The 23,320-nt window shown below is 41.5% G+C and overlaps 2 protein-coding genes across 2 annotated transcripts in view; both read right to left on the bottom strand.

Annotated features, from left to right (window-relative positions):
* Positions 1 to 3,503, bottom strand: part of RSU1 (Ras suppressor protein 1) — a 102,101-nt gene extending 98,598 nt beyond the window's left edge. The window contains exons 1-2 of the mRNA XM_058029099.1: positions 3,415 to 3,503; positions 3,013 to 3,124 (exon numbers count right to left, since the gene is read on the bottom strand). Coding sequence (XP_057885082.1) covers positions 3,013 to 3,121 — 109 coding nt within the window. The 5' untranslated portion in view covers positions 3,122 to 3,124; positions 3,415 to 3,503. The remainder of the gene's footprint in view (positions 1 to 3,012; positions 3,125 to 3,414) is intronic.
* Positions 3,504 to 10,150: 6,647 nt separating this feature from the next.
* The window catches only part of CUBN (cubilin), a 143,365-nt gene continuing 130,195 nt past the window's right edge, over positions 10,151 to 23,320 (bottom strand). Inside the window, 9 exon segments of the mRNA XM_058035258.1 lie at positions 10,151 to 10,258; positions 11,900 to 12,135; positions 13,929 to 14,094; positions 14,518 to 14,595; positions 15,194 to 15,375; positions 15,493 to 15,640; positions 16,282 to 16,490; positions 16,942 to 17,104; positions 18,088 to 18,302. Coding sequence (XP_057891241.1) covers positions 10,151 to 10,258; positions 11,900 to 12,135; positions 13,929 to 14,094; positions 14,518 to 14,595; positions 15,194 to 15,375; positions 15,493 to 15,640; positions 16,282 to 16,490; positions 16,942 to 17,104; positions 18,088 to 18,302 — 1,505 coding nt within the window.

Here is a 23,320-nt window from a genome sequence, read left to right as displayed (position 1 = left end):
AACCTTTTTTTGTGAATCTGAACACCACGTTGTATATAAGCTGGCAACCATACTCCTTCTTTGCTAAACATGAAAGTGGGAAGAGATGTAAGGGTTGCCAAGCTTACAGGTCTAAGTTAGCTTGCCAATATCCTTCCAGATAGAAGTATTTCATCCTTAGTTGGAAAGAGACACTGGTATTTGACAGAAACAAGTTTTGCTTGTTTATTGCAAGTTTTGCTTTTTCTCTCCCACACCTACTGCAGAGGGTGAAAGACAATGTAAAACAAAGTATGAGTGACTGCCCTGTACTGCAGGAAGCCATTCACTACACTGAAAAGAGAAGCCAGAAGAGAATTGTATCCAAGACAAGGCATATATTCCCCTCTGCTCTTCTTTGCCCCCACATAACACCAGTTTTCTCTATCACTTACTTTTTTGTTGGTTTGTTGTTTTGTTTTTTTTTCCCTAAACACACATGACAATAACAAGGCTACGCCTAAGGAAAAGGACTGGCACACTGAACAGATGCTCCATGCTGCTTCCAAATCCTTGTGCCTCTATTAACCCTGTGTGAATTAAGTTAAGAAAGGTTAAATACAAGCTTATCAACCACCCTGCAGCAAGTACTCAAACGTGCAGTGAGACAAGGCTTGGTCCTTTCCTTGAAGATTTGGGATTAGAGGGAGCAGTTTACCCTTAAGAGGTACTTGGCACCTCTGGTTGGGGCATTCACAACTACTAAATAATTACATGAGACAAAATGCTGATCAGGGGCTCCCAAACACAGTAACTCAGGCACACCTTCCAACCTACAAAACTCAAATAGCCAAAAATGTTCCCTCCAATCATTATCTAAACTTACCTCAACTCTCAACATCTACTGGTGGCCCTCCTTAAAAATGAAATGCTGTGCAAGAAGAGTCATTGGGCATGAATAGTGATGATTGCTTTTAACAGAGATCTTTACTTCATGGAAGGAAAAAATTAAAATAGCTGAAAAGGCAAGCTTTAACACTGCCCTGGAAACATATGCAACACACAGAGAAGCAAAGGTAACAGCTCAGTTTCCTTTAGCTTACAGAGAGCTTAGCCAGAGAAAACAAAAATATCCAAGCCTCATTAGAGAAGACCATCCATTTGGGGTCAGGTGACAGGGTTTTGAAAACAAGTTTAACACTTCCTCAATTCTTTACGAAAAATTCGGAAGTATTTGGTGAAAGGTGCTCCTTCTCCAGAAGGCAAATATCTCTGTGGTAAAAAAAAAACCCAAACCCAGAACAATTTATGTGTTCTGTCAGTGAACATAATAACTGAAAAAGCAATTAATTTAACAGAAATCAGTCATCATTTCCCCCTTCCCTAACTTCCATCTCAAACTGAAGAAGACCCCAAATCCCCCTGCTAGATCAAGTCACACAAGATGCACCAAGAGTATCTGCACAGAGTCCTCTGATGCAGTCTAAGGTACCACACGTCTATACTTCATGTAGGGAGCTCCCTGCCAAAGACACTTCAGATGCTTAATTAGCAACCTGGTATCAGGGAGCATCTGGGGAGCACAGTGCCCCACCCTGGTCCCTGGCCCTGCCTGAACAACAAACCCCAAAGAGTCTCTGCACAAGAAAACCTTTTTTTTTTTTTTCTTTAGGATTATCAATGTGCTTCAACATTATTCTTTTTTCATGCTTGAAAAATAAAAGCTAATTAATTAATTAATTATCTAGTGTTGACAGCAGGCACCAAGTCTACTTAACAAAAGCAACAGTACTCTGTTGCTGCTCCATACACCTGACAGATCTAAGTATAGTTCTCAAAATTGATCTGTAATTAATGTGAGCTAAACACCACTTTGTCTCAAGTAACTGCTCATGCTATAGAAATGCAGAGAAACCTTCTGTGAGAACTTAATGTGAGTTCACATTTACAGTCCTTACAACACCATCTTCCCAAAGTCCCATGTACCACCCAGAACCAGGAAAACAGTAGTAAGGAATGAAGACTTAGGTACAGAACTTAGTTCTGCAAAACTGTACTTAAGACTTCATCCTTTACTGATGTGATTGAAGACACCTTGATGTGATCCCAACTCTGCAGATAATGGTGAGTTGGTAGTGAGCCATGCCTGTCCCTGAGCTCATATCCATCTTGTGAGAAGAGTTATGTGTATTTGCTCCTGGCTGCTCTCAAGTTTAAAAAACACAGTAAAGAGCTAATACAGTCAAGAGTTTTAAGTACATTGGTTGGTTGAGATTTTCTTTTTTTCCCCTTCATTGGATCACACATTCAGAAAAATTTCAGCCTGTGGCACACTACAGTCACAACTTTAACTCCCTGAGTATTGGCTATGTCATAACATCATGTGCACTTTAAAAAGGCAAAGATACCTAACCTGCTCTTCATTTATGTGTTCTCCAGAACCATAACAGCATGTTGCTATTGGTTGGCTGTATTTACTGTGAATTTAACTACAGCAAATGCACCATACCGACAGCAGCACCCTGCCATGGTTCAGCAAGCATGTGCAATGGTGTAATATCCAAAGCATGATGCTGCTGTATCTGTGATACAGTATTGCTGCCCTCTCCTTCACAGGCCAGTCGCCCGTAGTTGCAGGCTGATGTCACCCTGTCCCTTTCAAAGTCCAGTGGAGATGCTGGTGGTGTTTTTGTTTCAGTAGCAGGACGGAGAAGAGGGAAAGTCTCCCCATCAGCCAAGTGCCAGAATGCCAGCAGTGCCACAGGGACGGCTGAGTCCCCTGGACACACACACCCACACACACACCTACGGCTCCGGCAGCCTGGTGCGGGGCGCTTCGCTCAGCCCCGGATCGCTCCCCAAGCCCCCCGTGCCCAAAGGCCACCAAAGGCCACCAAAGGCCACCAAAGGCACCCCCGCACGGGAGCGTCTCGGACTCGGCGCCGGGGCCGGGCCGGGGCGTCCCGGACCCCCACGCCCAGGGCCGGCCCCGCTCTCCCGGGACAAATAAGGAAGTTTCCGCGCTGTGCCCGCCCTCCCGCCGCCGGTACCTACACAGGCCGGGCACGTCCAGCATGCTGGAGATGCCGCGGTCGCACATGTCCACCTCGGGCTGGTTCTTCTCCCTGCTCTCCTCCACGATCTTCTTCAGGGACTTGGACATGGTCTAGGCGGGGCAGAAACGGACACCGTGAGCCGGACGGCGGGGGAAACCCGCCCAGGGGACACGCATCTCCCCCAGCCGGGACAGCGCCGGGACGGCCCCGGCCCCGAGTGCCCGAGCGCAGAGAACCCCCCTGCCCAGCGCCGCCGGGGGAACCAGCCCCGTCCGCCCCGCCGGCCCCGCCCGCCCGTGCCAGCGGAGCACTGCCCGGGATGCCGGCCGCACTCCCACCCCGGGCGGACGGACGAACAGACCAGACCAGACCCGGCCCGGCCCTGCCCGAGGGCACTCACCGCACGGGGCTGCGGCGGGACACGATGGGAAGCGGCGGGACACGGCGGGCGGATCCCACGGCGGGACGGCGGGCGGGCCCCGGCGGATCCCAGCGCACCGCCCCCCTCGCCCCCGTGCGCAGGCGCAGCACAGCCCCGCCCGCACTGACCGGCGGGGGCGCCAGCGGCCCCGGAGCGGCCCTGAGGGGTCGGGCCGAGCCGGGAGTCCCGGAGCGCTCCGGGGTTTGGAAAGGCTGCCGGGGACAAAACACGTTATCGCCAAAATAACTCGCGCCAAAAAACACTCCGGTGCATTTAACCAGCCATTTATTTTCCATTTCTTCAGGAGCCCTCCTGGGTTTTCCAGTCAGCTCTAACAGCAAAACCAATCAGAAGAATGGGTCCATGTTCTGAGCACTTGTAACGGGTCTCGACACACCATGGCGTTGGAGTTACACCTTACTGCCCAGAATGTAGTTATGCATGTAACATCTTTCATGCCCAGAATGTAGTTGTGCATGTAACCTCTTTCATGCCCAGAATGTAGTTATGCATATAACCTCTTTCATAAGGGTTGAAGTGCTCCTGCTTACTGCCATTCAACAGATATGGAAGCTCAGAGCAATTAGTGACTAAATCTATTAAGTTACCTAAGGCCAGGCTACCCACTGAGAAGCACAGCTTTGAATTTTGCATATGTACTTCATGGTGTTACTTAGTAGCCTAAAAATGGTATCCACAGAAACCAAGATGATGAGCGTTTGCCTAAGCCATCAAATAAAAAACTTCCTGGAGGCGCAACTTCAACTTTTCCTTTTTTAGGAATGTAAGGATTTAATACTGGACTGCAGATTTGTAGCATGCTTATTCCTAATTAGAGTTTACTACTTTGAGCGCTTCCTGAAGTTACTGTCTGTTTTCAGGTCTTCCTTACAAAGTACTGCTGGAAGAGTATCTTCCTTTTAGCTGGATTTCTCAGCAGAACCCACTGTCACTCAGATGTATGGGGAGATGATGTACAGTTCTTATTTTGTCTGAAGAATCATGAATCTGGATCCCTTTCCTGTCTAAGAAAATGCCCTAACTGCCACCCATCAGTTGTCCCAAAGACCCAAGTGCTAACATGTCTGCTGTTCCTATTTCATGGCAAATTATTGCAGGTATCATTTAGTAACATTGTCTGTAGTGTGGTCCTGCTCCCATATTCCAACTAACAGCACATGTGACTCTAACAAGACATTTACAAAACAGTCTTCATGGCTAATGCAAAGCTCACCTGGCTTCTCTCTGCGTCGTTTATGCAGTGATCAAAACATTGCATGTGGCCTAGACACCCACATTCTACTCCTACCATAGAAGTATTTAATTACCTCCCACTTAATAAACATTGTCATTACTCCCTTTCATCAGGATTGTGGGGGTTTTTTGCCATTTATCTAATTTCATTATCCTGTTCTGTGTAAAGAGTTCATCTATCATTCACAGCTTCTATGTGACCTTCTTTTGGTCCTGCTTGAACAAACCTTTTGTCTAAGATTTGATAAATCCATGCCCCAGTCAGGGATATTGGCATTGGATTTAGCAAAGGGGAGTTGCTGTCAAGCTTTCCTTTTAAAGTTTCTCAGTGCCTCATTGAGCACATAATTGTCTCAGGAGTGGGAAGGAAGATACAGAAGCTACTCTATCCAAAGGTCCTTGATCATGAAAACTGATTTTTCAGATTGTCCCTTCAGCAGTCATGAAGAGTCATTTCCTGCAGAGGGTCTGTGTCACTGCAGTCATCCATTCACCCCTCTTTTATGCCCCCCTCCTCTTCCCAGTCATTCCAAAACCCCTTTGGCCCCAGAAATACTTTGTTCCCTCTATACCTGCAGCTGGAGGCTGGCCAGCCTGTTCCTGGGGTCTGCCCAGTAGAGCCCTCCCCACACATACAGTGCTTGAGCTCACAGTAGAGACTTTTCCACTTTAGGTCTTGCTATACCTTCCAGCTACTGATTTTTTTTTTTTTTTTGGTAATATAACAACTATGAAATATCTTTGCTATCTGTCAGATCTGTTCTAAATCCATCACTTGGCTTAAATGTTTGTAGAGCAGATGCCTGAATTCATTGCAGAGGCTGGCAAATGGCTCCTGTCCTTAGGCCTGCAGGCTGAAGTAGGTGACTGTGAGTAGATGCACGGCCATGGCTGTGTGGCAGAGCTGCAGTTTCCCCTGTGGTGGTCAGAGGAGGCAGAAGTTGCCCTTGCAGTGATGCTTCCAGCCTGCTCCTCCCTGGCAGTGATGGCTGGACCTCCCTCCTGCTGGTTCCTCTCACTGTGCTGGGGGTCACCAAGGGAATGAGTAGTTCTGATGCCTCCCTTTTTTCTGTCCTAGGTACTTCTACTAACCAAGGAAATGATGTTTTACATTATTATTCTATTTTTATCTCTGTTTTCTCCCTCCAAGAAAAGCTATGATAATGAGCAATATTAATGGAGGGATAGCATGTCATCAAAAGGATGCACCAGCAACTCTCCCCTGCAAAACCAGTTGTGTAGTGCTGGGCACTGCTACTACAAATTCATCCATCAACATTACACTCACCAAGTGTGATAACCAGCATGCAATATTTAGTTTTCCAAATGTTGTAAAAAAAAAAACCTCCTAGAATTTGGCCTCTATTTTTATTATCATTTAATAAATATTTTAAACATTTCTTGCTTAGTAATCCAGTTGCTTTCTATTGGGAACAATATAGTCAATCCCATGAATTTTTATTGCATTTTGTTTTAATTACGACTGCAGAATAAAACAGTTTCAGTTTCAGCAGCTGACAAAAAATAATTACACCAAATATGTTAGTTCTGGTGCCTAGGACACATATCCTGTGTTATTATGGGAAACTGAGACACCTCCCTCTTTGCTTAATGAACCAATTGAAAACTGTTTTTCAGTCAAAATTGCTTTGTAAATTTAACTAAAATTAGCTACTCTTTTAAATTGACCAGCACCATTACTTCTAGAATTTTAGCTCTATATCTTCTGTCTCCTTTACTTAGGCAACTATAATTTTAAGAATGTCTCACAGTGGTATTATTTCTCATTTATAAAGAATAGTCCTGCCACTTGGGAAGGGCAATTAAAAACATTATTATGGACATTTTATTGCCTATTCTTCAAATCCTAGTCTTTGGAGGGCTTACCATTCATATATAACTGCCTCATAAAATTACATTTGTATAAGAATAAACATCTGTAGTTACATGCAGAAGAAGCTTTACATGTAAAATAAAAACATGCAGGCTCTAGAAACTGAAAATCTGCACTTTCATTATCTGCTTTGTCACTGACAGAGGGAGGTTGTAGTCATGCAGTTATTACAATACAGACATGCAGCATTCACAGCAATGACATTATAAAATAGCAATGTGCACAGACATTGCTGTCTAAAAGCAAAGGTTTTCATGGCAGTGTTGTAAGATGAAGCTATATTTCTTCTTAAGTACACATTTTGTCTTTTGAATTGTACACAGCACATAGAAATTTCATGGAATAATTATTTCCAGATTATCTCTTTCGTTCTGCTTTTTTGTGTTTGCTGTTCATTTTAAAGTGAGTGTTTCAAATTGCTCCTTACCTTCCAAGGCATAAACATGGCTTAGCATCAGCTCTCTCCTCTAAGGACCTCCACTTTAATACTTCTGCAGTTGGTATTTTTGTTGTGGTTCCTCATATAAAATGTTAGAGGACAGCAGTGGGTTACTTTGTTCCTTTGTTTTTTTTAAAGAATGGGTTTGATAATTTAATTTTAGACTTTGACTATTTTTGGCGAGAGTCAGTTGGGCTGGATCAATTCAACCTTGTACCAGCAGCTTCATTCAACTGTCTTCATGAGCACAAATTCTCTGCTGGGCTTTTTTTTTTCCCCCCTCTAAATAACCTCATGCATTTTGCTCATTTATAAATAAAATTATGCATAGGTATTGAATATTTCTAACATTTAAAGATGCACCAAGCATTAGTTATTGTTAGATTAAAAAAATTCTTTTCTTCTCATTCATAGTGCTCTTTATTCTTTTTTTAATGCACAATTTCACAAATTTTATAAAATTTGTTGATGTGACAGATCTTGCCAATAGTAAGGATTTATCGTATGAAAAAAATGTCCAAAAGCATTTAATTGCTTTAAAGTGAAACATGTTTTTTCTCTTCATGAAAGCAGCCTTTCTGAAGTATAGATTTCAGCAAACTCACCTTTTCAGCTGGAGTTCCCCTGGAGACCCTAAGGGCCAAGGCTGTGTTACCAGAGTGGCCCAGGCACATGCCAGGTCACCAGAGCACATCTCTGCACCTGTCCCTAGGTCAGCAGGAGACCTCAGTGCCATGAGCCCAGTGCCTGCCGTGTCCTTGGGCACCTTGGTGTCCTTAAACTGTGTGACACTGTGCTGACTCCAGCCTCCAGAAGCCACTAATGACCTTCATTCATTAAAACCACATATAAGTTTCTGTTTGTCAGTTCATGCTCTGTCACACCTGCCAAAAGGCCAGTGTTTAACCTGAGAACTCATTTCTGAACTCATTTCCACTTTTAGAGGAGCAATGAACATACCACAGAACACTGCCTGCAGTGGCATGGAGCTGTGTGGAGGGACGTGTCCTTCCCTTCCATGTGTGGCTTCCAGCTGAGCTGTGCTCTGGGCTGGTGAAGTGCAGAAAATGACAACATTCTTGCAAGTTGATTCTTGCCTAAAATCTGATGTTTCCATGTCCAGCCACCTCACAGCAAGTGAGCATCCAGATCTTGAGGAGATTCTCTGCCAAGTGCAGAAGTGCTGCACCAACTGCACCAGATCCATGGTGATTCATAGGAAAGTCAGAGCCACAATGGACATTCATGAAGGCTGTGATGCAGCGTTCCACAGGGGAGAAATGCAGTCCTCCTTACCTCTGCAGGCAAAGCACTCAATCCATGCTTGATTGTCCTTGGGGTTTCTTACACATTGCTGTCTATAGAATTTATTTTGTGGCTTTCTCTTCAGACATTTCAGACGTTTCTTTACTGCTTGCTATCCCATGTAGGGAGTTTTAATAAACACTATGGACAAAGATTGCATAATCCTTTGACTGCAAGTACAGTGTCAGTTTCAGTGGACTCTCAGCAACATTTTCTGAACTATTAATCTGAAAATATTTAATTTGATTATATGGTCTTTTATGTCTTTCCTTATTAGAGGAAGTTTCTGCTTTGCTGGCAGCTCAGTAGGACACAGCTGCCTCACAATTTCATCCAAATACAGATATTTCTGGTTTTTCCATGTTAGAGTTAGGCATGTTAGCAGGAGTATCACCTGTACATAGGCTCAGTTTTTCTTAGTCCTTGGACAGTTCTAAAATGCTGGCTTACATTTCATTCTGTTGGCCAGTGGGACTTCACAGGTTTCTCTTTTTCTAAGTTGTCACCCAAGGATTTTGGTTCATATTTTATAGCTTGTCCCTTTTGTCTGCTTTGTTTTTTCTACATTTTATCTAAACCAGAATATCTGCTCAGCTGTTATAAAGTTTTGTATGTTTGTGGAATGATGGCTTTTTTGGCATTCACTGGGCAATCTTCAAAGATTTCCGAGATTTTGTTAAAACTGCCACTTACACTTTAATATCTTTTCATAATTAATTGCTTCAATAATCACTAAAGGAATTGCTTTCACTATAAGTGACTCTTTGTAATAGTTGTGAAATGAGAGTTCTGATAAGTTCTTCTTTTTCTGCAATGCAAATTTTTCTTGCCTGTCCATCACAGATGACATTCAAGAAATTAATTGGTCATTTGTTCTGGATTGTGACAAAAAATGCTTCATGGTGGGAATCAGTGTCCTCTGTCCACCCTGTCGACAAATCTTTTATGTATGATGTGTGTTAGCCTAGGGAAGGGAAAAACTAATTGAGTCAAAAGTCAATTGATATTTTTATGTCTGCCCTATTCTGAAGTTAGAGCTGTTTCATAAATGTCTAGGAAGTTGCCTAAAGGTTGACTAGAAGGATGACATGGTTACTGAAAGCCTCAAAGGTTTTTTATTTTCAGTTGTAAAATAGACTTTGAAGCTTAAAAATATAACTCAATAAGTATAACCACAGATATATGTATATATTGAACATAGGGCTCTGATACTGAAATTACTGCTTAATCTGGTTAAAGTTTAGAACCACATCGTGTCCTTGCTGTGTTAAACTTCAGTGAATGCTCAAGTACTGATTTCAGCTGGGTTATTATACCCAATGCACACTATTACTGCAAGTTCTTCAGCACAGTTATCTTTGTAAGTGGTTATAGGACAGAGACCATTTTTTAGCAATTTCTGATTTTAGGTAATTTGAATAAAACTTAAGCTGATGTTTTCAGAAATGCTTGGGGCAAAACCACATAACTATAGGGAACAAACTAAAGACAGCTTCATGTATTACGTCCTCTCATCAACTTCATGTGTAATTAAATTTTTATAGTATTAATTGTACAATTTTGAAATTATATGGAAGACTATAAAAACATGTAGCAAAACCTCCTTTTCCCACTTGGGTAGGTAATAGTTTATTTTCAGCACAATGACAGATCAATGGTTTTTTTTTTACAGCATTCCAAGTTCATAACAGCTACATTTACAGTAACTTTTAAAAGTCCTTACTTCAGTTGCAATTGTCATCACTGGACTTCAAACCTCCTTTATCATCTAGAGTCTTTTCAGTATAGCAAGGAATGGTGATCTATTTCTCATAAGCAATGTTTTAGCTTGTCCAGCTTAACTGGAATCCTGATGGTAGAGTCACATATTCAGCATGAAATTTTGCATAGACTTGATGGGATGTAGCAGTAAATGGAGCGATGTTTGTATCCTAAAATGAAAGACAAGAAAAATTAAAAGCCTTATAGAACATCAAGATGAGACATTCAGAGAGTTAGAACTGAGGCAAAAATTGGATCATAGATTGACAGTGATCTCAGTAACTGTTCTAGTTACTGTTGCTGCATTTCTCCCTCAGGATAATGCAAATATTTAAAACACAAATACAACGAAGTATGGAGCAAGCTTGTTTGATGCCTCCCACTAGATGTCACTGTACGGTCTGAGTTGGAAGGTTTCTAAGGCACCACACAGGTTCTTGCTGGTTTTACCTCTCCTCAGCAGGTAAGAAGGGTTTAACTTCTCTTTTTAAAGTCACAGTCTAATGTTTTGGTTGAAACTATACTTGCATATGGGGATACTGGAGATTAGTTCAGGTTTGAGGATTAGGAGCATTATGGGGATTATATGTAGGGCTATGAGAAGATGTTCTTGTGTGGAGGGGTTTTGGACTGATGTAATGTAGGATGGGAGAGTGCCTCGTTGTGTCATTATGAGCATCCATAGGGTGTATGAGGCAGTAAGTAGGATTGCGGCTCCTGTTAGGATAATTGTGAAGGCGGATCAGTTGAAAAGTGCAATTACAATAGTTAGTTCTGCTATGAGGTTTGTTGTTGGAGGGAGGGCTATGTTTGTTAGGTTAGCTAGGAGTCATCAGGTGACCATGAGTGGTAGAAGGGGCTGAAGGCCTCGTGTGAGAAGGAGGATTCAGCTGTGGGTTCGTTCATAGTTGGTGTTGGCTTTTGCCTTCACTTCCACTCATCTGTGTGGAATTCATGTCAGACTTAGGGAAATGGTCTGGTACATGAAACAGTAAAAGCTCCTTGTAACCACTCCTGTGCTTACGGAGGGAAGGCAGTAGAGAGGGAAGGCAGTAGGAGGGAAGGCAGTACGGATGGAAGGCAGTACTGAGGGAAGGCAGTAAGGAGGGAAGGCAGTAAGGAGGGAAGGCAGCACTGAGGGAAGGCAGTAAGGAGGGAAGGCAGTATGGATTGAAGGCAGTAAGGATGGAAGGCAGTAAGGAGGGAAGGCAGTAAGGAGGGAAGGCAGCACTGAGGGAAGGCAGAACTGAGGGAAGGCAGTACTGAGGGAAGGCAGTACTGAGGGAAGGCAGTAAGGAGGGAAGGCAGTATGGATGGAAGGCAGTAAGGAGGGAAGGCAGTACTGAGGGAAGGCAGTAAGGAGGGAAGGCAGTAAGGAGGGAAGGCAGTACTGAGGGAAGGCAGTACTGAGGGAAGGCAGTATGGATGGAAGGCAGTAAGGAGGGAAGGCAGTACTGAGGGAAGGCAGCACTGAGGGAAGGCAGCACTGAGGGAAGGCAGCACTGAGGGAAGGCAGTACTGAGGGAAGGCAGTAAGGAGGGAAGGCAGTATGGATGGAAGGCAGTAAGGAGGGAAGGCAGCACTGAGGGAAGGCAGAACTGAGGGAAGGCAGCACTGAGGGAAGGCAGTACTGAGGGAAGGCAGTAAGGAGGGAAGGCAGTATGGATGGAAGGCAGTAAGGAGGGAAGGCAGCACTGAGGGAAGGCAGCACTGAGGGAAGGCAGCAAGGAGGGAAGGCAGCACTGAGGGAAGGCAGCACTGAGGGAAGGCAGCACTGAGGGAAGGCAGTACTGAGGCAAGGCAGTACGCACCATTCCGCAGTAGGGCCCAGTGGGGGCATGGCTGGCGTCTGGCCCATCGTAGAGAATCAGGTAGTTGCGGCTGCAGTCCCCGGGGTCATCGATGCTGATGAAATCAAAGTTCACGGTGACAATTCGTCCCTGGGGTGCAGTGATGGCCCACTCGCAGTCAGTGTTGTTGGGGTAAGTCCCCGGGTAGCTGGGGCTGGCAAAGGTGCCACTGGTGCCGTACAATGTCCCGCCACATCCTGGAAGTAGATGTTGTTAATTGGCCTGGAAGGCTTCGTTTCACAAGGCAACACATGATGTGCTACATTACTACAGTATCAGTAACAGCAGTGAAACCAGAGAGACTGTGAGCTGGGACAACTAACATGGCTAGGAACACTAATAGATAAAACTGAGCCTCTAGCTTCAGCAGCCTAAGAATATGCAATGGGCATTAGACTATCACTGAATATTAAAACCAACACCAGCCCTCCCAAATTCTTTGAAACAGGAACTGAAGTTTTAAGTCTGTGCCTTAGTCAGTTCAGTTCCCAGCTACTCAACTGGAGGTGAATTTGCTGTGACTGTTCTTTGACATGAAAAGTAGTAAATCCTCATGGGACAGAAAAATAGAACAACTCAGAGGAATTACACATATTAAGTCTAGCAAAGTCCATTTATACCAAAATTCAGTCTTCAACAGTGGGCAGAAGTAGATGACCTACGAAAAATGCAAGTTTATAGAGGAAGAATGTGCAGGCCATGATCCAGATTACCCTCACAGTCTCCAAGAATTTTCAGCTTACAGTTCCCAGAGATGGACTTTTCTATTTAATCATGTTTATCAGATGAACTTGTGTGGGTAGCCCTTGAATCCATATAAATTTGTAGCATGCTATGGGAAGGGGCTCCACAGTTTAAGTGCATAATGTATCAAGAACTGGTTTGTCTAGTTTGTTATGAGCCTACGAGCTCCTGGCTTTATATGATGATTACTAGTTCTTTTATGGGAAAAGTCAAAGAACAGTGGATCACTATTTATCATCCAATATCACTCAGTTTTATAGACTTCAGTAGTCTCTTAACCAGATTAAAAAGTCTCAGCATATCTCATACAGAAGCCACTTTTAATGTTGAGCCCTTTGTTAATCCTGATTTTTTATAAGAGGAAGAGACCAGAACTGTGCACATCATTCAATTTGTGTATAAACTATGGATTTATACAGTGGCTGTCTATTAATTTTCTCTTCCTTTCCCAACAAATTCTATCATTACGCCAGTCTATTTGACTCTTAGTAAACTTTTATTTTCATGAAACTATTTTACCCCTAAGCTCTTGTTGTTGACTACTAAAAGTCAACTCAATGCCCATATTTTTGTAAGTAAAGTTAGGATTGGCTTTTTTTTGACCACATCCTTTTTTGACACTTTCCTACACTGAGCTTTCCTTGCCTTTCCATCACTGGGTCGCTCAGTACTGTATGGTTATTCTGCAGTACTTCTCATCTGGCCACAAGCTTTCCTCCCTCTAGTAACTCAGTGTCATGAAGAAATTATTACTCAGCTGTTCACTGCCTTTTCATAAGCCATCCATGAATGTGTCCACGAGATGTGTTACTACACAGCATTACAGGTAGTTTATTTTCTTGGGGCAGCTTCCTGTCCCCCTCAGGCTTAGCCGTGCCTTGCTCCTCGGGGATATCACAAATGGACTACTGAGTCACCACCAGCACCACCACTCTGTGGATCCCAAGGCAGATGTTCCTGATATTTTCCAGCCTCTCATTGAAAGAAGGAGATCTTTATCTTAAGAGGACAACATCATCTGAGGTTTCTAAAGTCAACATTAGGAGAGGGAATTGCTTCCATGTCGTAAAATAAATCTTGCCCCAGGGGCCTTGAGGAGCAACAGCCTCTCTCTGGTGACTGAATAGGGTGGACTATAGCTCTAGGGAAGGTATAAAGAGGTGATGAGGAAGGATCCATAAAGAGCTGAATTCCACATTGCTGCATTTTCCTTCTATGTAGAATTATTTTGTAGTTACAGCCTTACCACTTGATGATGAAGTCCAAGTAATTTCATATCCATCATGAGCCACTGAAAAATCGCTCTTGAAACGAAGGTAGACAACATGGTTTTGGGGGAAGATGGGACTGGGCACAGTGTTTCCACAGAACCTGCCAAGTAGTGGTGATTGCACATCACTCCCATTTCTGACCTTCAGGGAACACAAAAAATTTACAAAAAATACTGTCAACATTAAATTCCTATGCCCTTATACACCAGCATTATTCATGGATACAAACACAGCACAAACTAGATAGCAACTTGCATGCTTACTATAGCTGTAATTTTAATACTGCTATATTTCCTACCACATACTCTTGTGTGGAAGGAAAAAGAGGCCATTAACTGGTCTGAGTTTTATAAGTAATTGCACAGAAAAAGTATCACCAGAAACAGACAGTTAAATGTTATGGTGTGAATATCTCCTGACTGAAAAAATTGCTTGACTAGTAGCTAAGATGTTCGTGTGCAATTCAAGCCCGTGTTTTGCTTTTCATAAGAAACATTAATATTCCAGATGAAAAGATTAATTCTTTACCCTGCAGACTGCTCTTTTCCCCAGTCACATTAAGACACGGATCATATTACATAGCTCAGATTTAATCTGATTTTTTTTCCTGCACTCCAATAATGCTGGTGCTTAGATCCATTTCTTGAGACAGTAAAGAGGATATGAAAATAGAGCTAAGTAATGATTCTGCCACAGACATGTGATTTTTGTCATCTGACCAGAGAACAGGGAAACCTGCAAAAATGAGGATTGTGTAGGAGGAAGATACAATTTTCACTGGCCCAAAGTACTTTTGCAAGTGTCTTACAGTTGTCAGTAGAGTTTGTTGGTTTCTGTTTTGTTGTTTTTTGTTTTTTTTTTTAATTGGTTTTTTAGGAAAAAAAATCTTTCTTGAGAAAAATTTCAAGCAGATGGAATCTACTGCTGTAACAAAACCACTAAGATTTGTGGCTTTCTTTTCATTCATGGATGTTAGTATCAAACACAAACTATTCCAGATGACTCTGTGAACTGGGTAACGTCAACAAGAGCTAGGTAAGGATAAGATAATGAAACTATTTATTCACTGGGTTTGGATTTCTAGGGTGTATTTTTTCACCATAAAACTCTGGCAATAATTATTCCCTAATTCAGTCAGCTCAACTCAGACTTGATCCAAACTTGATCCAAACATACTAATATCCTTTGAATCTAGCAGATTTGTACATAGGCTCACAAAATATGTAGACTTGCATGATACCTCTAGGAAATCATGTGAACAGTGGATGCTGTCTTCCAAACTGAAAGCGTGGAAAAAGAGAGATATTGTGTGATTTGGGGGAGCTCGAAGAATGATAGAACAATCCATATTATTGGGGTGAAGACCAGGCCAGCCAGGGCTCTTCAGGTAACCAAATGACTGATTATACTCTCTGCTGCAACCTTGAGACAGAAAACCAGAAACATGTAAAGATTTCAGATTTCTCTATTGCATTTCAGTGTATGAAATATACAAAGAGAATAGTAGATAGGTTTTTTGGGACATTTCTTCAAGCTTACCTGTAGCTTGATAGGAAAATCTGAATCCATTGTTAATCATATATTCATCTGACTTGAAAGTCACAATGGCAGTGCGATCATAAGAATAAAACTCAGGGACTGGAAAAGTTTCAGTGCCACAGAATCTATGGACTGACCCTTGGCTCTGCTGGAATTTAATACATCACAAGTTACTTAATTATATAATTCAATCTTATATGTACTGAACATCAGGTAAAAAAAGCACTCAACACTTTCTATACCAACTATGAAATTGCATTTTAAAGTTATCCTGGAAATCACTTAATAATAGCTCAACATTTCATGTTGAATTATTATTAGGAAAAAATAGAATATAGGAGCTATTCTCATGGCAAAATGAGAAATGATGAAAGGTTTAGAATATGAGGGACATAAATATTGGGGCGTTTTGTCTGGTGTTTTTTAACACTCTTCCTGGCATGAGTATTCATTTATTTATGGTTTGTGGATAGGAGGAAGCACAATGAAAACTTGCTGTGGGACAGTTTTTCCTGTGGGTTAGGTTTGGCAGCAGTGATACTTGGTCCAACTGTGAAAAACTGTGTAACACCTGCCCAGATCTAACTCCATGTGTGCACAGAGTGCTTCTGAGAGGGCTGTGTGCAGTTACCACATGTCACTTGGGGCACAGTCAGTAATGCTTCGGATGTGCCCTTCACAGAAGATCATTCATGAATATATTACCAAATAATAAGTTTCTTCTCTCTTTCCAAAGAGTGAGGGGCGCTGAATGGGAATGGGGAATGGTATCCCCTGTAAATTCCTTACTGTTGGTGAATCCTGGAGCTCTAGGTAGTTCTGAGAGCAGTCCTGGCTGGGATGGAGGCGGAAGGTCTCTACCACCACCCTGACTTGCTCTTGTGGAGGGGCATCAATGACCCAAGAGCAGAGAGTAAAGGGTGGATATTCATTTGGAAAGTTAGGAGATGTTGCAGTCACAGATGTAGAAGTTGCATTATAGATTCCTCCACACAGGCCTGTGTAAAACAGTAACAAATGCATCATAGAGTGAAAACTGGGAAAAACTATTTTTTGAGCAAAACTCAAATGGAGTTGAGTTTTGGACAGTATACTTTTGTATTTGCCTTTGAGTTTCTAGAAGGAAAACAAAAAGCAAATACATGCTAGTGGAGTCAATATATGTCATCAAACTCAAATAAATGTTTGTTTCCTATTTGTTAACAATCTGTGAGCATTTCTGTTTTGTACTCTCAGACTGACAACCTCCTCTCAGCCAGCTAACACCAAAGAGAATTGTACTGGGGTCAAGCTGTTTTTAGCTTTCCTAGAGATGCTGTGCTACTGACTGGCTTTGCCCCTTCCTGAGACTTATGTCTAGAACAAATTTTGAGATAGTATTTAAATATGAATGTCCATAAAAGAGTTGTAACTATATAAACATATGAATACATATATTTGTATACTTACGATCTACTGCGGAGTAGGTGGCATTGAAACCCCTCCTTTCCACATAACCGTCTGTGACAAATTTCACTGTCAAGAAATTACGGGTAGAAAGAAAAGGAGCTGGCACTGCAGATCCACAGAATGTGCCAGCTAAATTGGCATTTTCATTATCTCCATCATAAAGCTGAAAGAAGCAAAATATATAAGCCACTAATAGTTTAGTCACAACAAACAAATAAAGAGAAATAAAATTCTCTGACCCCGCCTTACATTACAATTTGGTTTACTTGAAAGTGCAGTGTATTCTCTTGTGCTTTAACAGGATGTTCTTGATTACCATAATTATTCATTGCCATATTAACTGATTCTCATTATCTCATTATGGAACATTCTGGTCCTGTCTCAGCAAATCCATCAAAAAATGATTACATTTTAATTTGGCACTCTCATTTCTTTATTATATGTGATCTCAAAGTGCTTTTCTGTGAGAAGATTGATTTTATTCATCAAAATGTAGAATGAAATCCTTGTTTCATTGAGTATCTCCAATGTTCAACAGGATCGATAATATTCCTTGGTGGAGTTCGTTTAGCAGCATTCTGCAATCTGATGGTTTGTATGCTCATCTCCAAGAAAATAGCTTCTACAGGTGAGCACTGAGCACCAAGATTTTTGATGAAAAAACAGAGAAAAATGATATTAATTCTAGTGCTTTCAAGCAATTGTGCATGTATACGCATAATTTCCCTCTGCCTGTGTCACTCCTGTCCAGAAATTATCCAAAATAATTCATTCACCCTTCCTCACTGCCTAGTTCACAATTTTTAATTCTTGATTTCTCTTTAGTTGGTTCTGCTCAACTTCAACCTGATACTCTGAAGCTTTACTTTACATGTGTTTGAGTTTTGTTTTGTTTCTATTCTGTGAAATAAATACTCATTAAATGAGCAGTCTAAGACCAGAAGTGTGTGTAATGTTAAAACTCTTACTGGTTTCCAGAAAGGCAGAATGACATCTGGTGTGGTAATCTAACCCAATGAAAAAATTTAATTATATTAAGGAATTTAATTTCTTCTTAGGATCATTTTTTATTAATAAAGTTAGCCTTGTGGAGAAGATAATTGTATCTCACTGATATTTTCTTGTTAACATACTGAGCTGTCTTACTTTGACATAATCATATCGGCACATCCAAGCCGATTGTGCTTCAAGCTCAAAGGAAGCGAAGGTGAGGTTGATCCGTTTGTTTGCAGGTGCAGTTATGATCCATACACAGTCCAGATTTTTCCCATATCTTCTGGTCACATTGGAGACTGGAGGGCCAAAGGTAGAAGCTGAAGAAGCTGAAGCTGACAAGTAACCACCACAGCCATTCTGAGGTCCTGTTGAAGAAGCAGAAGCTTTTTAACAGCAATCCCTGGCATTTATTTAATCTTTATATAATTTATTTAACTCTTTAATGTTAATCCAGGAGCTTTTATCTGTGCTACAGTATTTTACCATCCTGTCTTGCAAGGACTATCTGAGTGATTAAAAGATTTTCAACACAAAGAGAGACATGAATCACAATTAGATTTCATAGAGTGAATTAAGAAAGGCTCATGTCTTTTGTTGAATATAAAACCAGTATTTACTTTGAAAATGTCTCAATAGAAGTATTTAAAAGGGACTGTCAGAAGATAGAGGGCAGCAATGAAACAGAAAAGCATTGGTCTGAGGGCCTTGGAACGGGATCCTTGCTGGCCTCTGAGAATATTTAGTCAGTAGGGGGCACTGAGCTGTTGGCTTTGAAAATGTGATATGAAATCAAGTTGCTTCTTTTGGCAATACAGCCGCATCCTAGAGGGACCGAATTTGGCAGCCTGACACTGTATTCACGAATCTAGCTAAAAGGGATTTCTGGAAGTGTTTTGCTTGGTGGGAACTTACAGCCCCTCTGAAATGCAGGCTGCTTTTCATTTTGTTCCCACAGACAGGGCTAAGTCCTTGACTTATTTACTGTGAAAATTTGAACTCAATAAAGTCAGTCACATTGAAAGAAATTACCTTTGGAGAAAAGCAGTTATTTATCACATTGAATTCCAAGCAAGCAAAAACCACAGATTATCTGGCAGGCTTTTTTAATAGTTTGATTTCCAGAGGTTAGACTGGGCTAGTAAATGTGATCATCAATTCACTTATTTCCTGCCCTCTCTATGAGGTCTCCTGGCCACTTATTTAACTTTGGAATTTCAATTAAATATTGTTTTACTCTTGCTTTAGGGTCGAAGGAGTTTTTGTAAACTGCACAGAGCAGAGGAGTAACTGCAAGCCTGTTGTCTCCTGCAGCAAATCCATTTATGAGCATTAAATAGCAGATGAAGATGCAGCTGTGGCTAAGCAACACAAGCAGAGTTTCAGAATTTCATCTGTGTGTAAAATATGCCCGTCTGGCACATTCAGTGACTTCACCTTGACACGCTGATGCATTTCCAGACACATAAAACTGTGCCTTGAGCCACAGTATTACAAAAGATCATGCTGGTGAGAAATCAGCATTTAAGCATCAGGATTGCATCAGGACCCCGGGGCTTGCGAGACTGTCGTGGTTAAAGCAGAGTGACTAAGGCTGAAAGTTGTCCTGCTCTACCAACCAAAGCCAGAAGAGCCCCACCCTGTAAAGCAGTTTGCTTAAAACCAAAATCCTCATAACGTCAGATGTCGGATTTTCTATAGTTAAAAATGAACAGAAGAAACTTACTACAAAGTGAAAAAGCCAGAAATTAATAGAGTATAGTCCAGTTTTGTGGGCATTTAATGAAGTCGGAAACTTGGAAAAGTGTTAGCATTCATTCCAGTGCCACTGCAGAAGGCGAGAACAACAGCAGGGGAAATGTGAGCAATAAATCACATTCTCACAAATAGTCTGGGAAGGAGGAAAATGTCAGCCAGGAGGGTGCTGGGCCCTAGGAGTGCAGTTTCCCTATATTTTTCTCTGTGTTCACCCTTCTGCATGATTTATTCGGCTCCTCTGAAACAATGTTATTGGGGCCGTCCCCTGCAAGCATTTAAACATAACATTAGGCATATAAATGTCAATCCAAGATCATAGTCTGATCATCCAGCCCTGCAATATTGAGTCTGGACTGAGTATATGGGTCAGACACTAACAAAGCTCCCCTTCCCTTTTTCAAGGGTGAAATTGCAGAGATGCCAGTCAGACCACAGCAACATGAGTCAGGGAATTGCCACAGACCCATGCAACAAGAAGGCTCTTAGTGCGGCAGGGTCATCCTTTTTTGAATATTAAATGTCTGTATTTTTGCAGTAGTAAAATTCACTGCCAACTGTGCAGCTATACAGACAGCTCTAATACAAAGAGAAAAAATACGCATGGGGGTAAGCTCTGGGTGTACAGCATATGAAAGGGACCTGACAGAGAGAGAAGCAGGCCAAATTCCCATTATCAGAAAATTAATTCCAGATAGTATAGTATAACCAGCAATATCATCTAAGGGGAGATAAATAACTGAAAATGTGATTTATTGGTAAATGAAGTTTCACAATCCTCGGGCTGCTCAGCTGGGATAGAGTCACATGCTTACGGGACAGTACATTATACATAACAGATAAACTGGAGGCTGACCAGATATCAAGTAGTCCTACATAAAGGCAAATAAAGAGGAGTCCTTGTTGAAAAATCCATCTATCTTGGTGCTTTTCAGTGCTGACCAATGTTACATCTGATTGCAGGCACCAGAAGTTACACAATAGTGAAACTGTGCAGATGAAGGGAACACCCACAGGTAAATGAAGAACCAACTGCTTAACAGGAGGGAACTGAAAGAAACACTATCTCTGTGTGTTTTAACCAGGATACAACACATTGCTTTAAAAATCAGCACCTCTTCTGAACAGAAGGCCAAAGAGCAGCCATCCAGCCTGCAGGTGATGTTTAAAGGAAAGACACTCATTGCTGGCTAACACAGCCAGAAGCTAATGTAGCTAAAATCCAGGCAAAATCTGGGACTGAGAATTCTGTTAATCTGTAGAATAGACTCTTAGATATTAAAAGCTGAACTTGATCAAGATAATGAGAAATGTACCTTATAAAATAATTTGTATGTCAGCAGATGGAGCAACTACATGGCTGACTTTAGTTTCAGCCTTTGCTTTCTTATTTTAAATAAAAATCATAAGGTCATCATAAATCAGATGGCAATCTTGTTCTCATAAACAGCTTGCCAGAGAATGCAAATTATCAGAACTAGGGCACACACTGTCATCCCTAATTGCTTTTGGTGGAAAGCATTAGTGAAACTAAAAGGCTCCAGGACCATTCAGAAAAGAAGGAATTGAAGGTTCCCTATGGCAAATAAAAATCATTACAGCAGAGACCAAGCACATGTTTCTCTCTTAAGAGTTATACCCTCTAGATATGGAATGAAGATGAAGATAAATCTTTGAAGCTTCCTGCCTTTGAAGTACAGCCAGGGGAAAGGTTCATTTATACAGGTATGGGTGCAATGAAAGGGTAACCTACTGAATAGTTTGAAATCTATCAGAACCAACTACACCACTGACATTTCAAAAGACAACAAAGTGATGTTGGTGTCTTTCCCTTCTTTTAAAAATAAGCACCCTAAACAACTTCTAGAAGGCTGCAAAGTTAAAGAAATTGTCTAGTTCTGCTTGACAGTAATGAAAATTCCCTCCAAGACTTCTGACTCTCTTTTGTTTTCACCTAGAAGCATCCCTAGGGACTCTAGACTTTGATCTGAACTAAAGATGAGTGTAAGCAACGATTAATTCAGTTAAGACTAATTCTTCTTTTTTGATGGGTCTTATTTCCAGTGCATGGGAGTGGCTGGACGTACTGTGGCTGTAACAATTAGCTCATACCTTGTCTGGATCATGGCTTCAAACAGTAGGACAGGGCTGGAGTGAGGAATGGTATTCTTCTGCTTTGTCTCATGAGTGATACTGAAGGTTGGTGAACCTTCTCAAGCTGGGCTGCCCCCATGTTTGGCAATCATTGCACCAACATTGTGATTTTGTGTGGCTGCAGGCCTGTCCACAGAGCCTGCAACATTTCAGGAGACCTCTGAAAGTACAAGGCCCTTTAGAGTCCTTATGCAGCCTTTATGCAGAAAGGCTTTTTGACTGGTTTGATGGCCTGGCAGTGGTACTAGCAGTGACATTTAGGACTGTAAAGCCCCAGTATCCTGCTTTAGCCAGGTTTCACAAATGCAGTCAGATGAAATTTGTATCCTTAAGGTTCTTTGGACTGATAGCAAATATAACAGTTCAGACATGCTCTGTGGCAAGCCTTCAAAACTGATTTATGTACTGTCCTATCCAACTCCTTGATGCATGTCTGGGAGACCAGAGGCTGACATGCAGTCTTGACTAATTCCAATACCTACTAATTCTGAATTAGTGTTCATATTTGGCACCACAGCTACTTAAGCCTTTGCAGATCTCTCTTGTGAATGAGAAATGTCTCCTCACCTCTTTTTTGTATGCACCAGAGCAGAGATTTTCAGCTGAAGAAGTCATTGACTTCAGTCAAACTAAGCCAGTTCATGCCAGCAGAGTTCACCCACAGTTTTGTGAAGGGCCATTAATCTGAATATCCCATCAGCTTTCAACCATTTAGTCACTACAAATATATGTAATTACTGTGTCTGAAAACAAGTTTACCCCTCAATTTTTCAGATCAGACAAAAATTTCTTTTTTTAATGTCTTTCTTCTTATCTGTCCAATTTGAACATGCAAGCACTTTCTATTTTTCTTGCTTTAGAAGAAGAAATCCTTCACTGAAGATAGTCGAGCACTGTTTGGATGCAATCCTATGCAGTGTGCTCTGAGATCACCCTGCTTGAGCAGGGAGGTTGGAGCAGATGACCCACTGTGGTCCCTTCCAACCTCACCCATTCTGTGACCCTGGGATTAATTAACTGACATTTCTGAGAGACATTTGTAGACTATCCCCTAGCTCAACAGTTGTATTCTTTTCAAAGACACCAAAGAGATGTATTTCAACACCACAAATGCTTTCTAAATTTAGTGAGATTTCAAGCTGATGGATATTTGAGACCCAAAATACATTTAGAAACAGTCTGGGAATTGTGACTTATGATCATATATTCTGATCTTGTCACAGATGTTCTTATTTTCCTAGACTATAATAAGATCAAGAAAAGATATGATTAGCCACAATTTATTAACTTATTTTAATACATAAAACTAACCCTAAGTTATCCATGACTGTGTAATGAAATGTGTATTACTACACATTTGTATTACTATGTGTATTACTAATGGGTAATATATTTGGCAAAAAAATTGAGTGAACTGAAAGCTCAAATAAATTTCTGCCTGAAGATTTGTGACATTCAAACAATTTACTTCTCAGCT

This window comes from Melospiza georgiana, chromosome 1, assembly GCF_028018845.1.
Source record: "Melospiza georgiana isolate bMelGeo1 chromosome 1, bMelGeo1.pri, whole genome shotgun sequence".
Classification (NCBI taxonomy): Eukaryota; Metazoa; Chordata; class Aves; order Passeriformes; family Passerellidae; genus Melospiza; species Melospiza georgiana.
The sequence above is the reverse complement of the archived record's forward strand: the minus strand, read 5'-3'. Positions and strand labels throughout refer to the sequence as shown.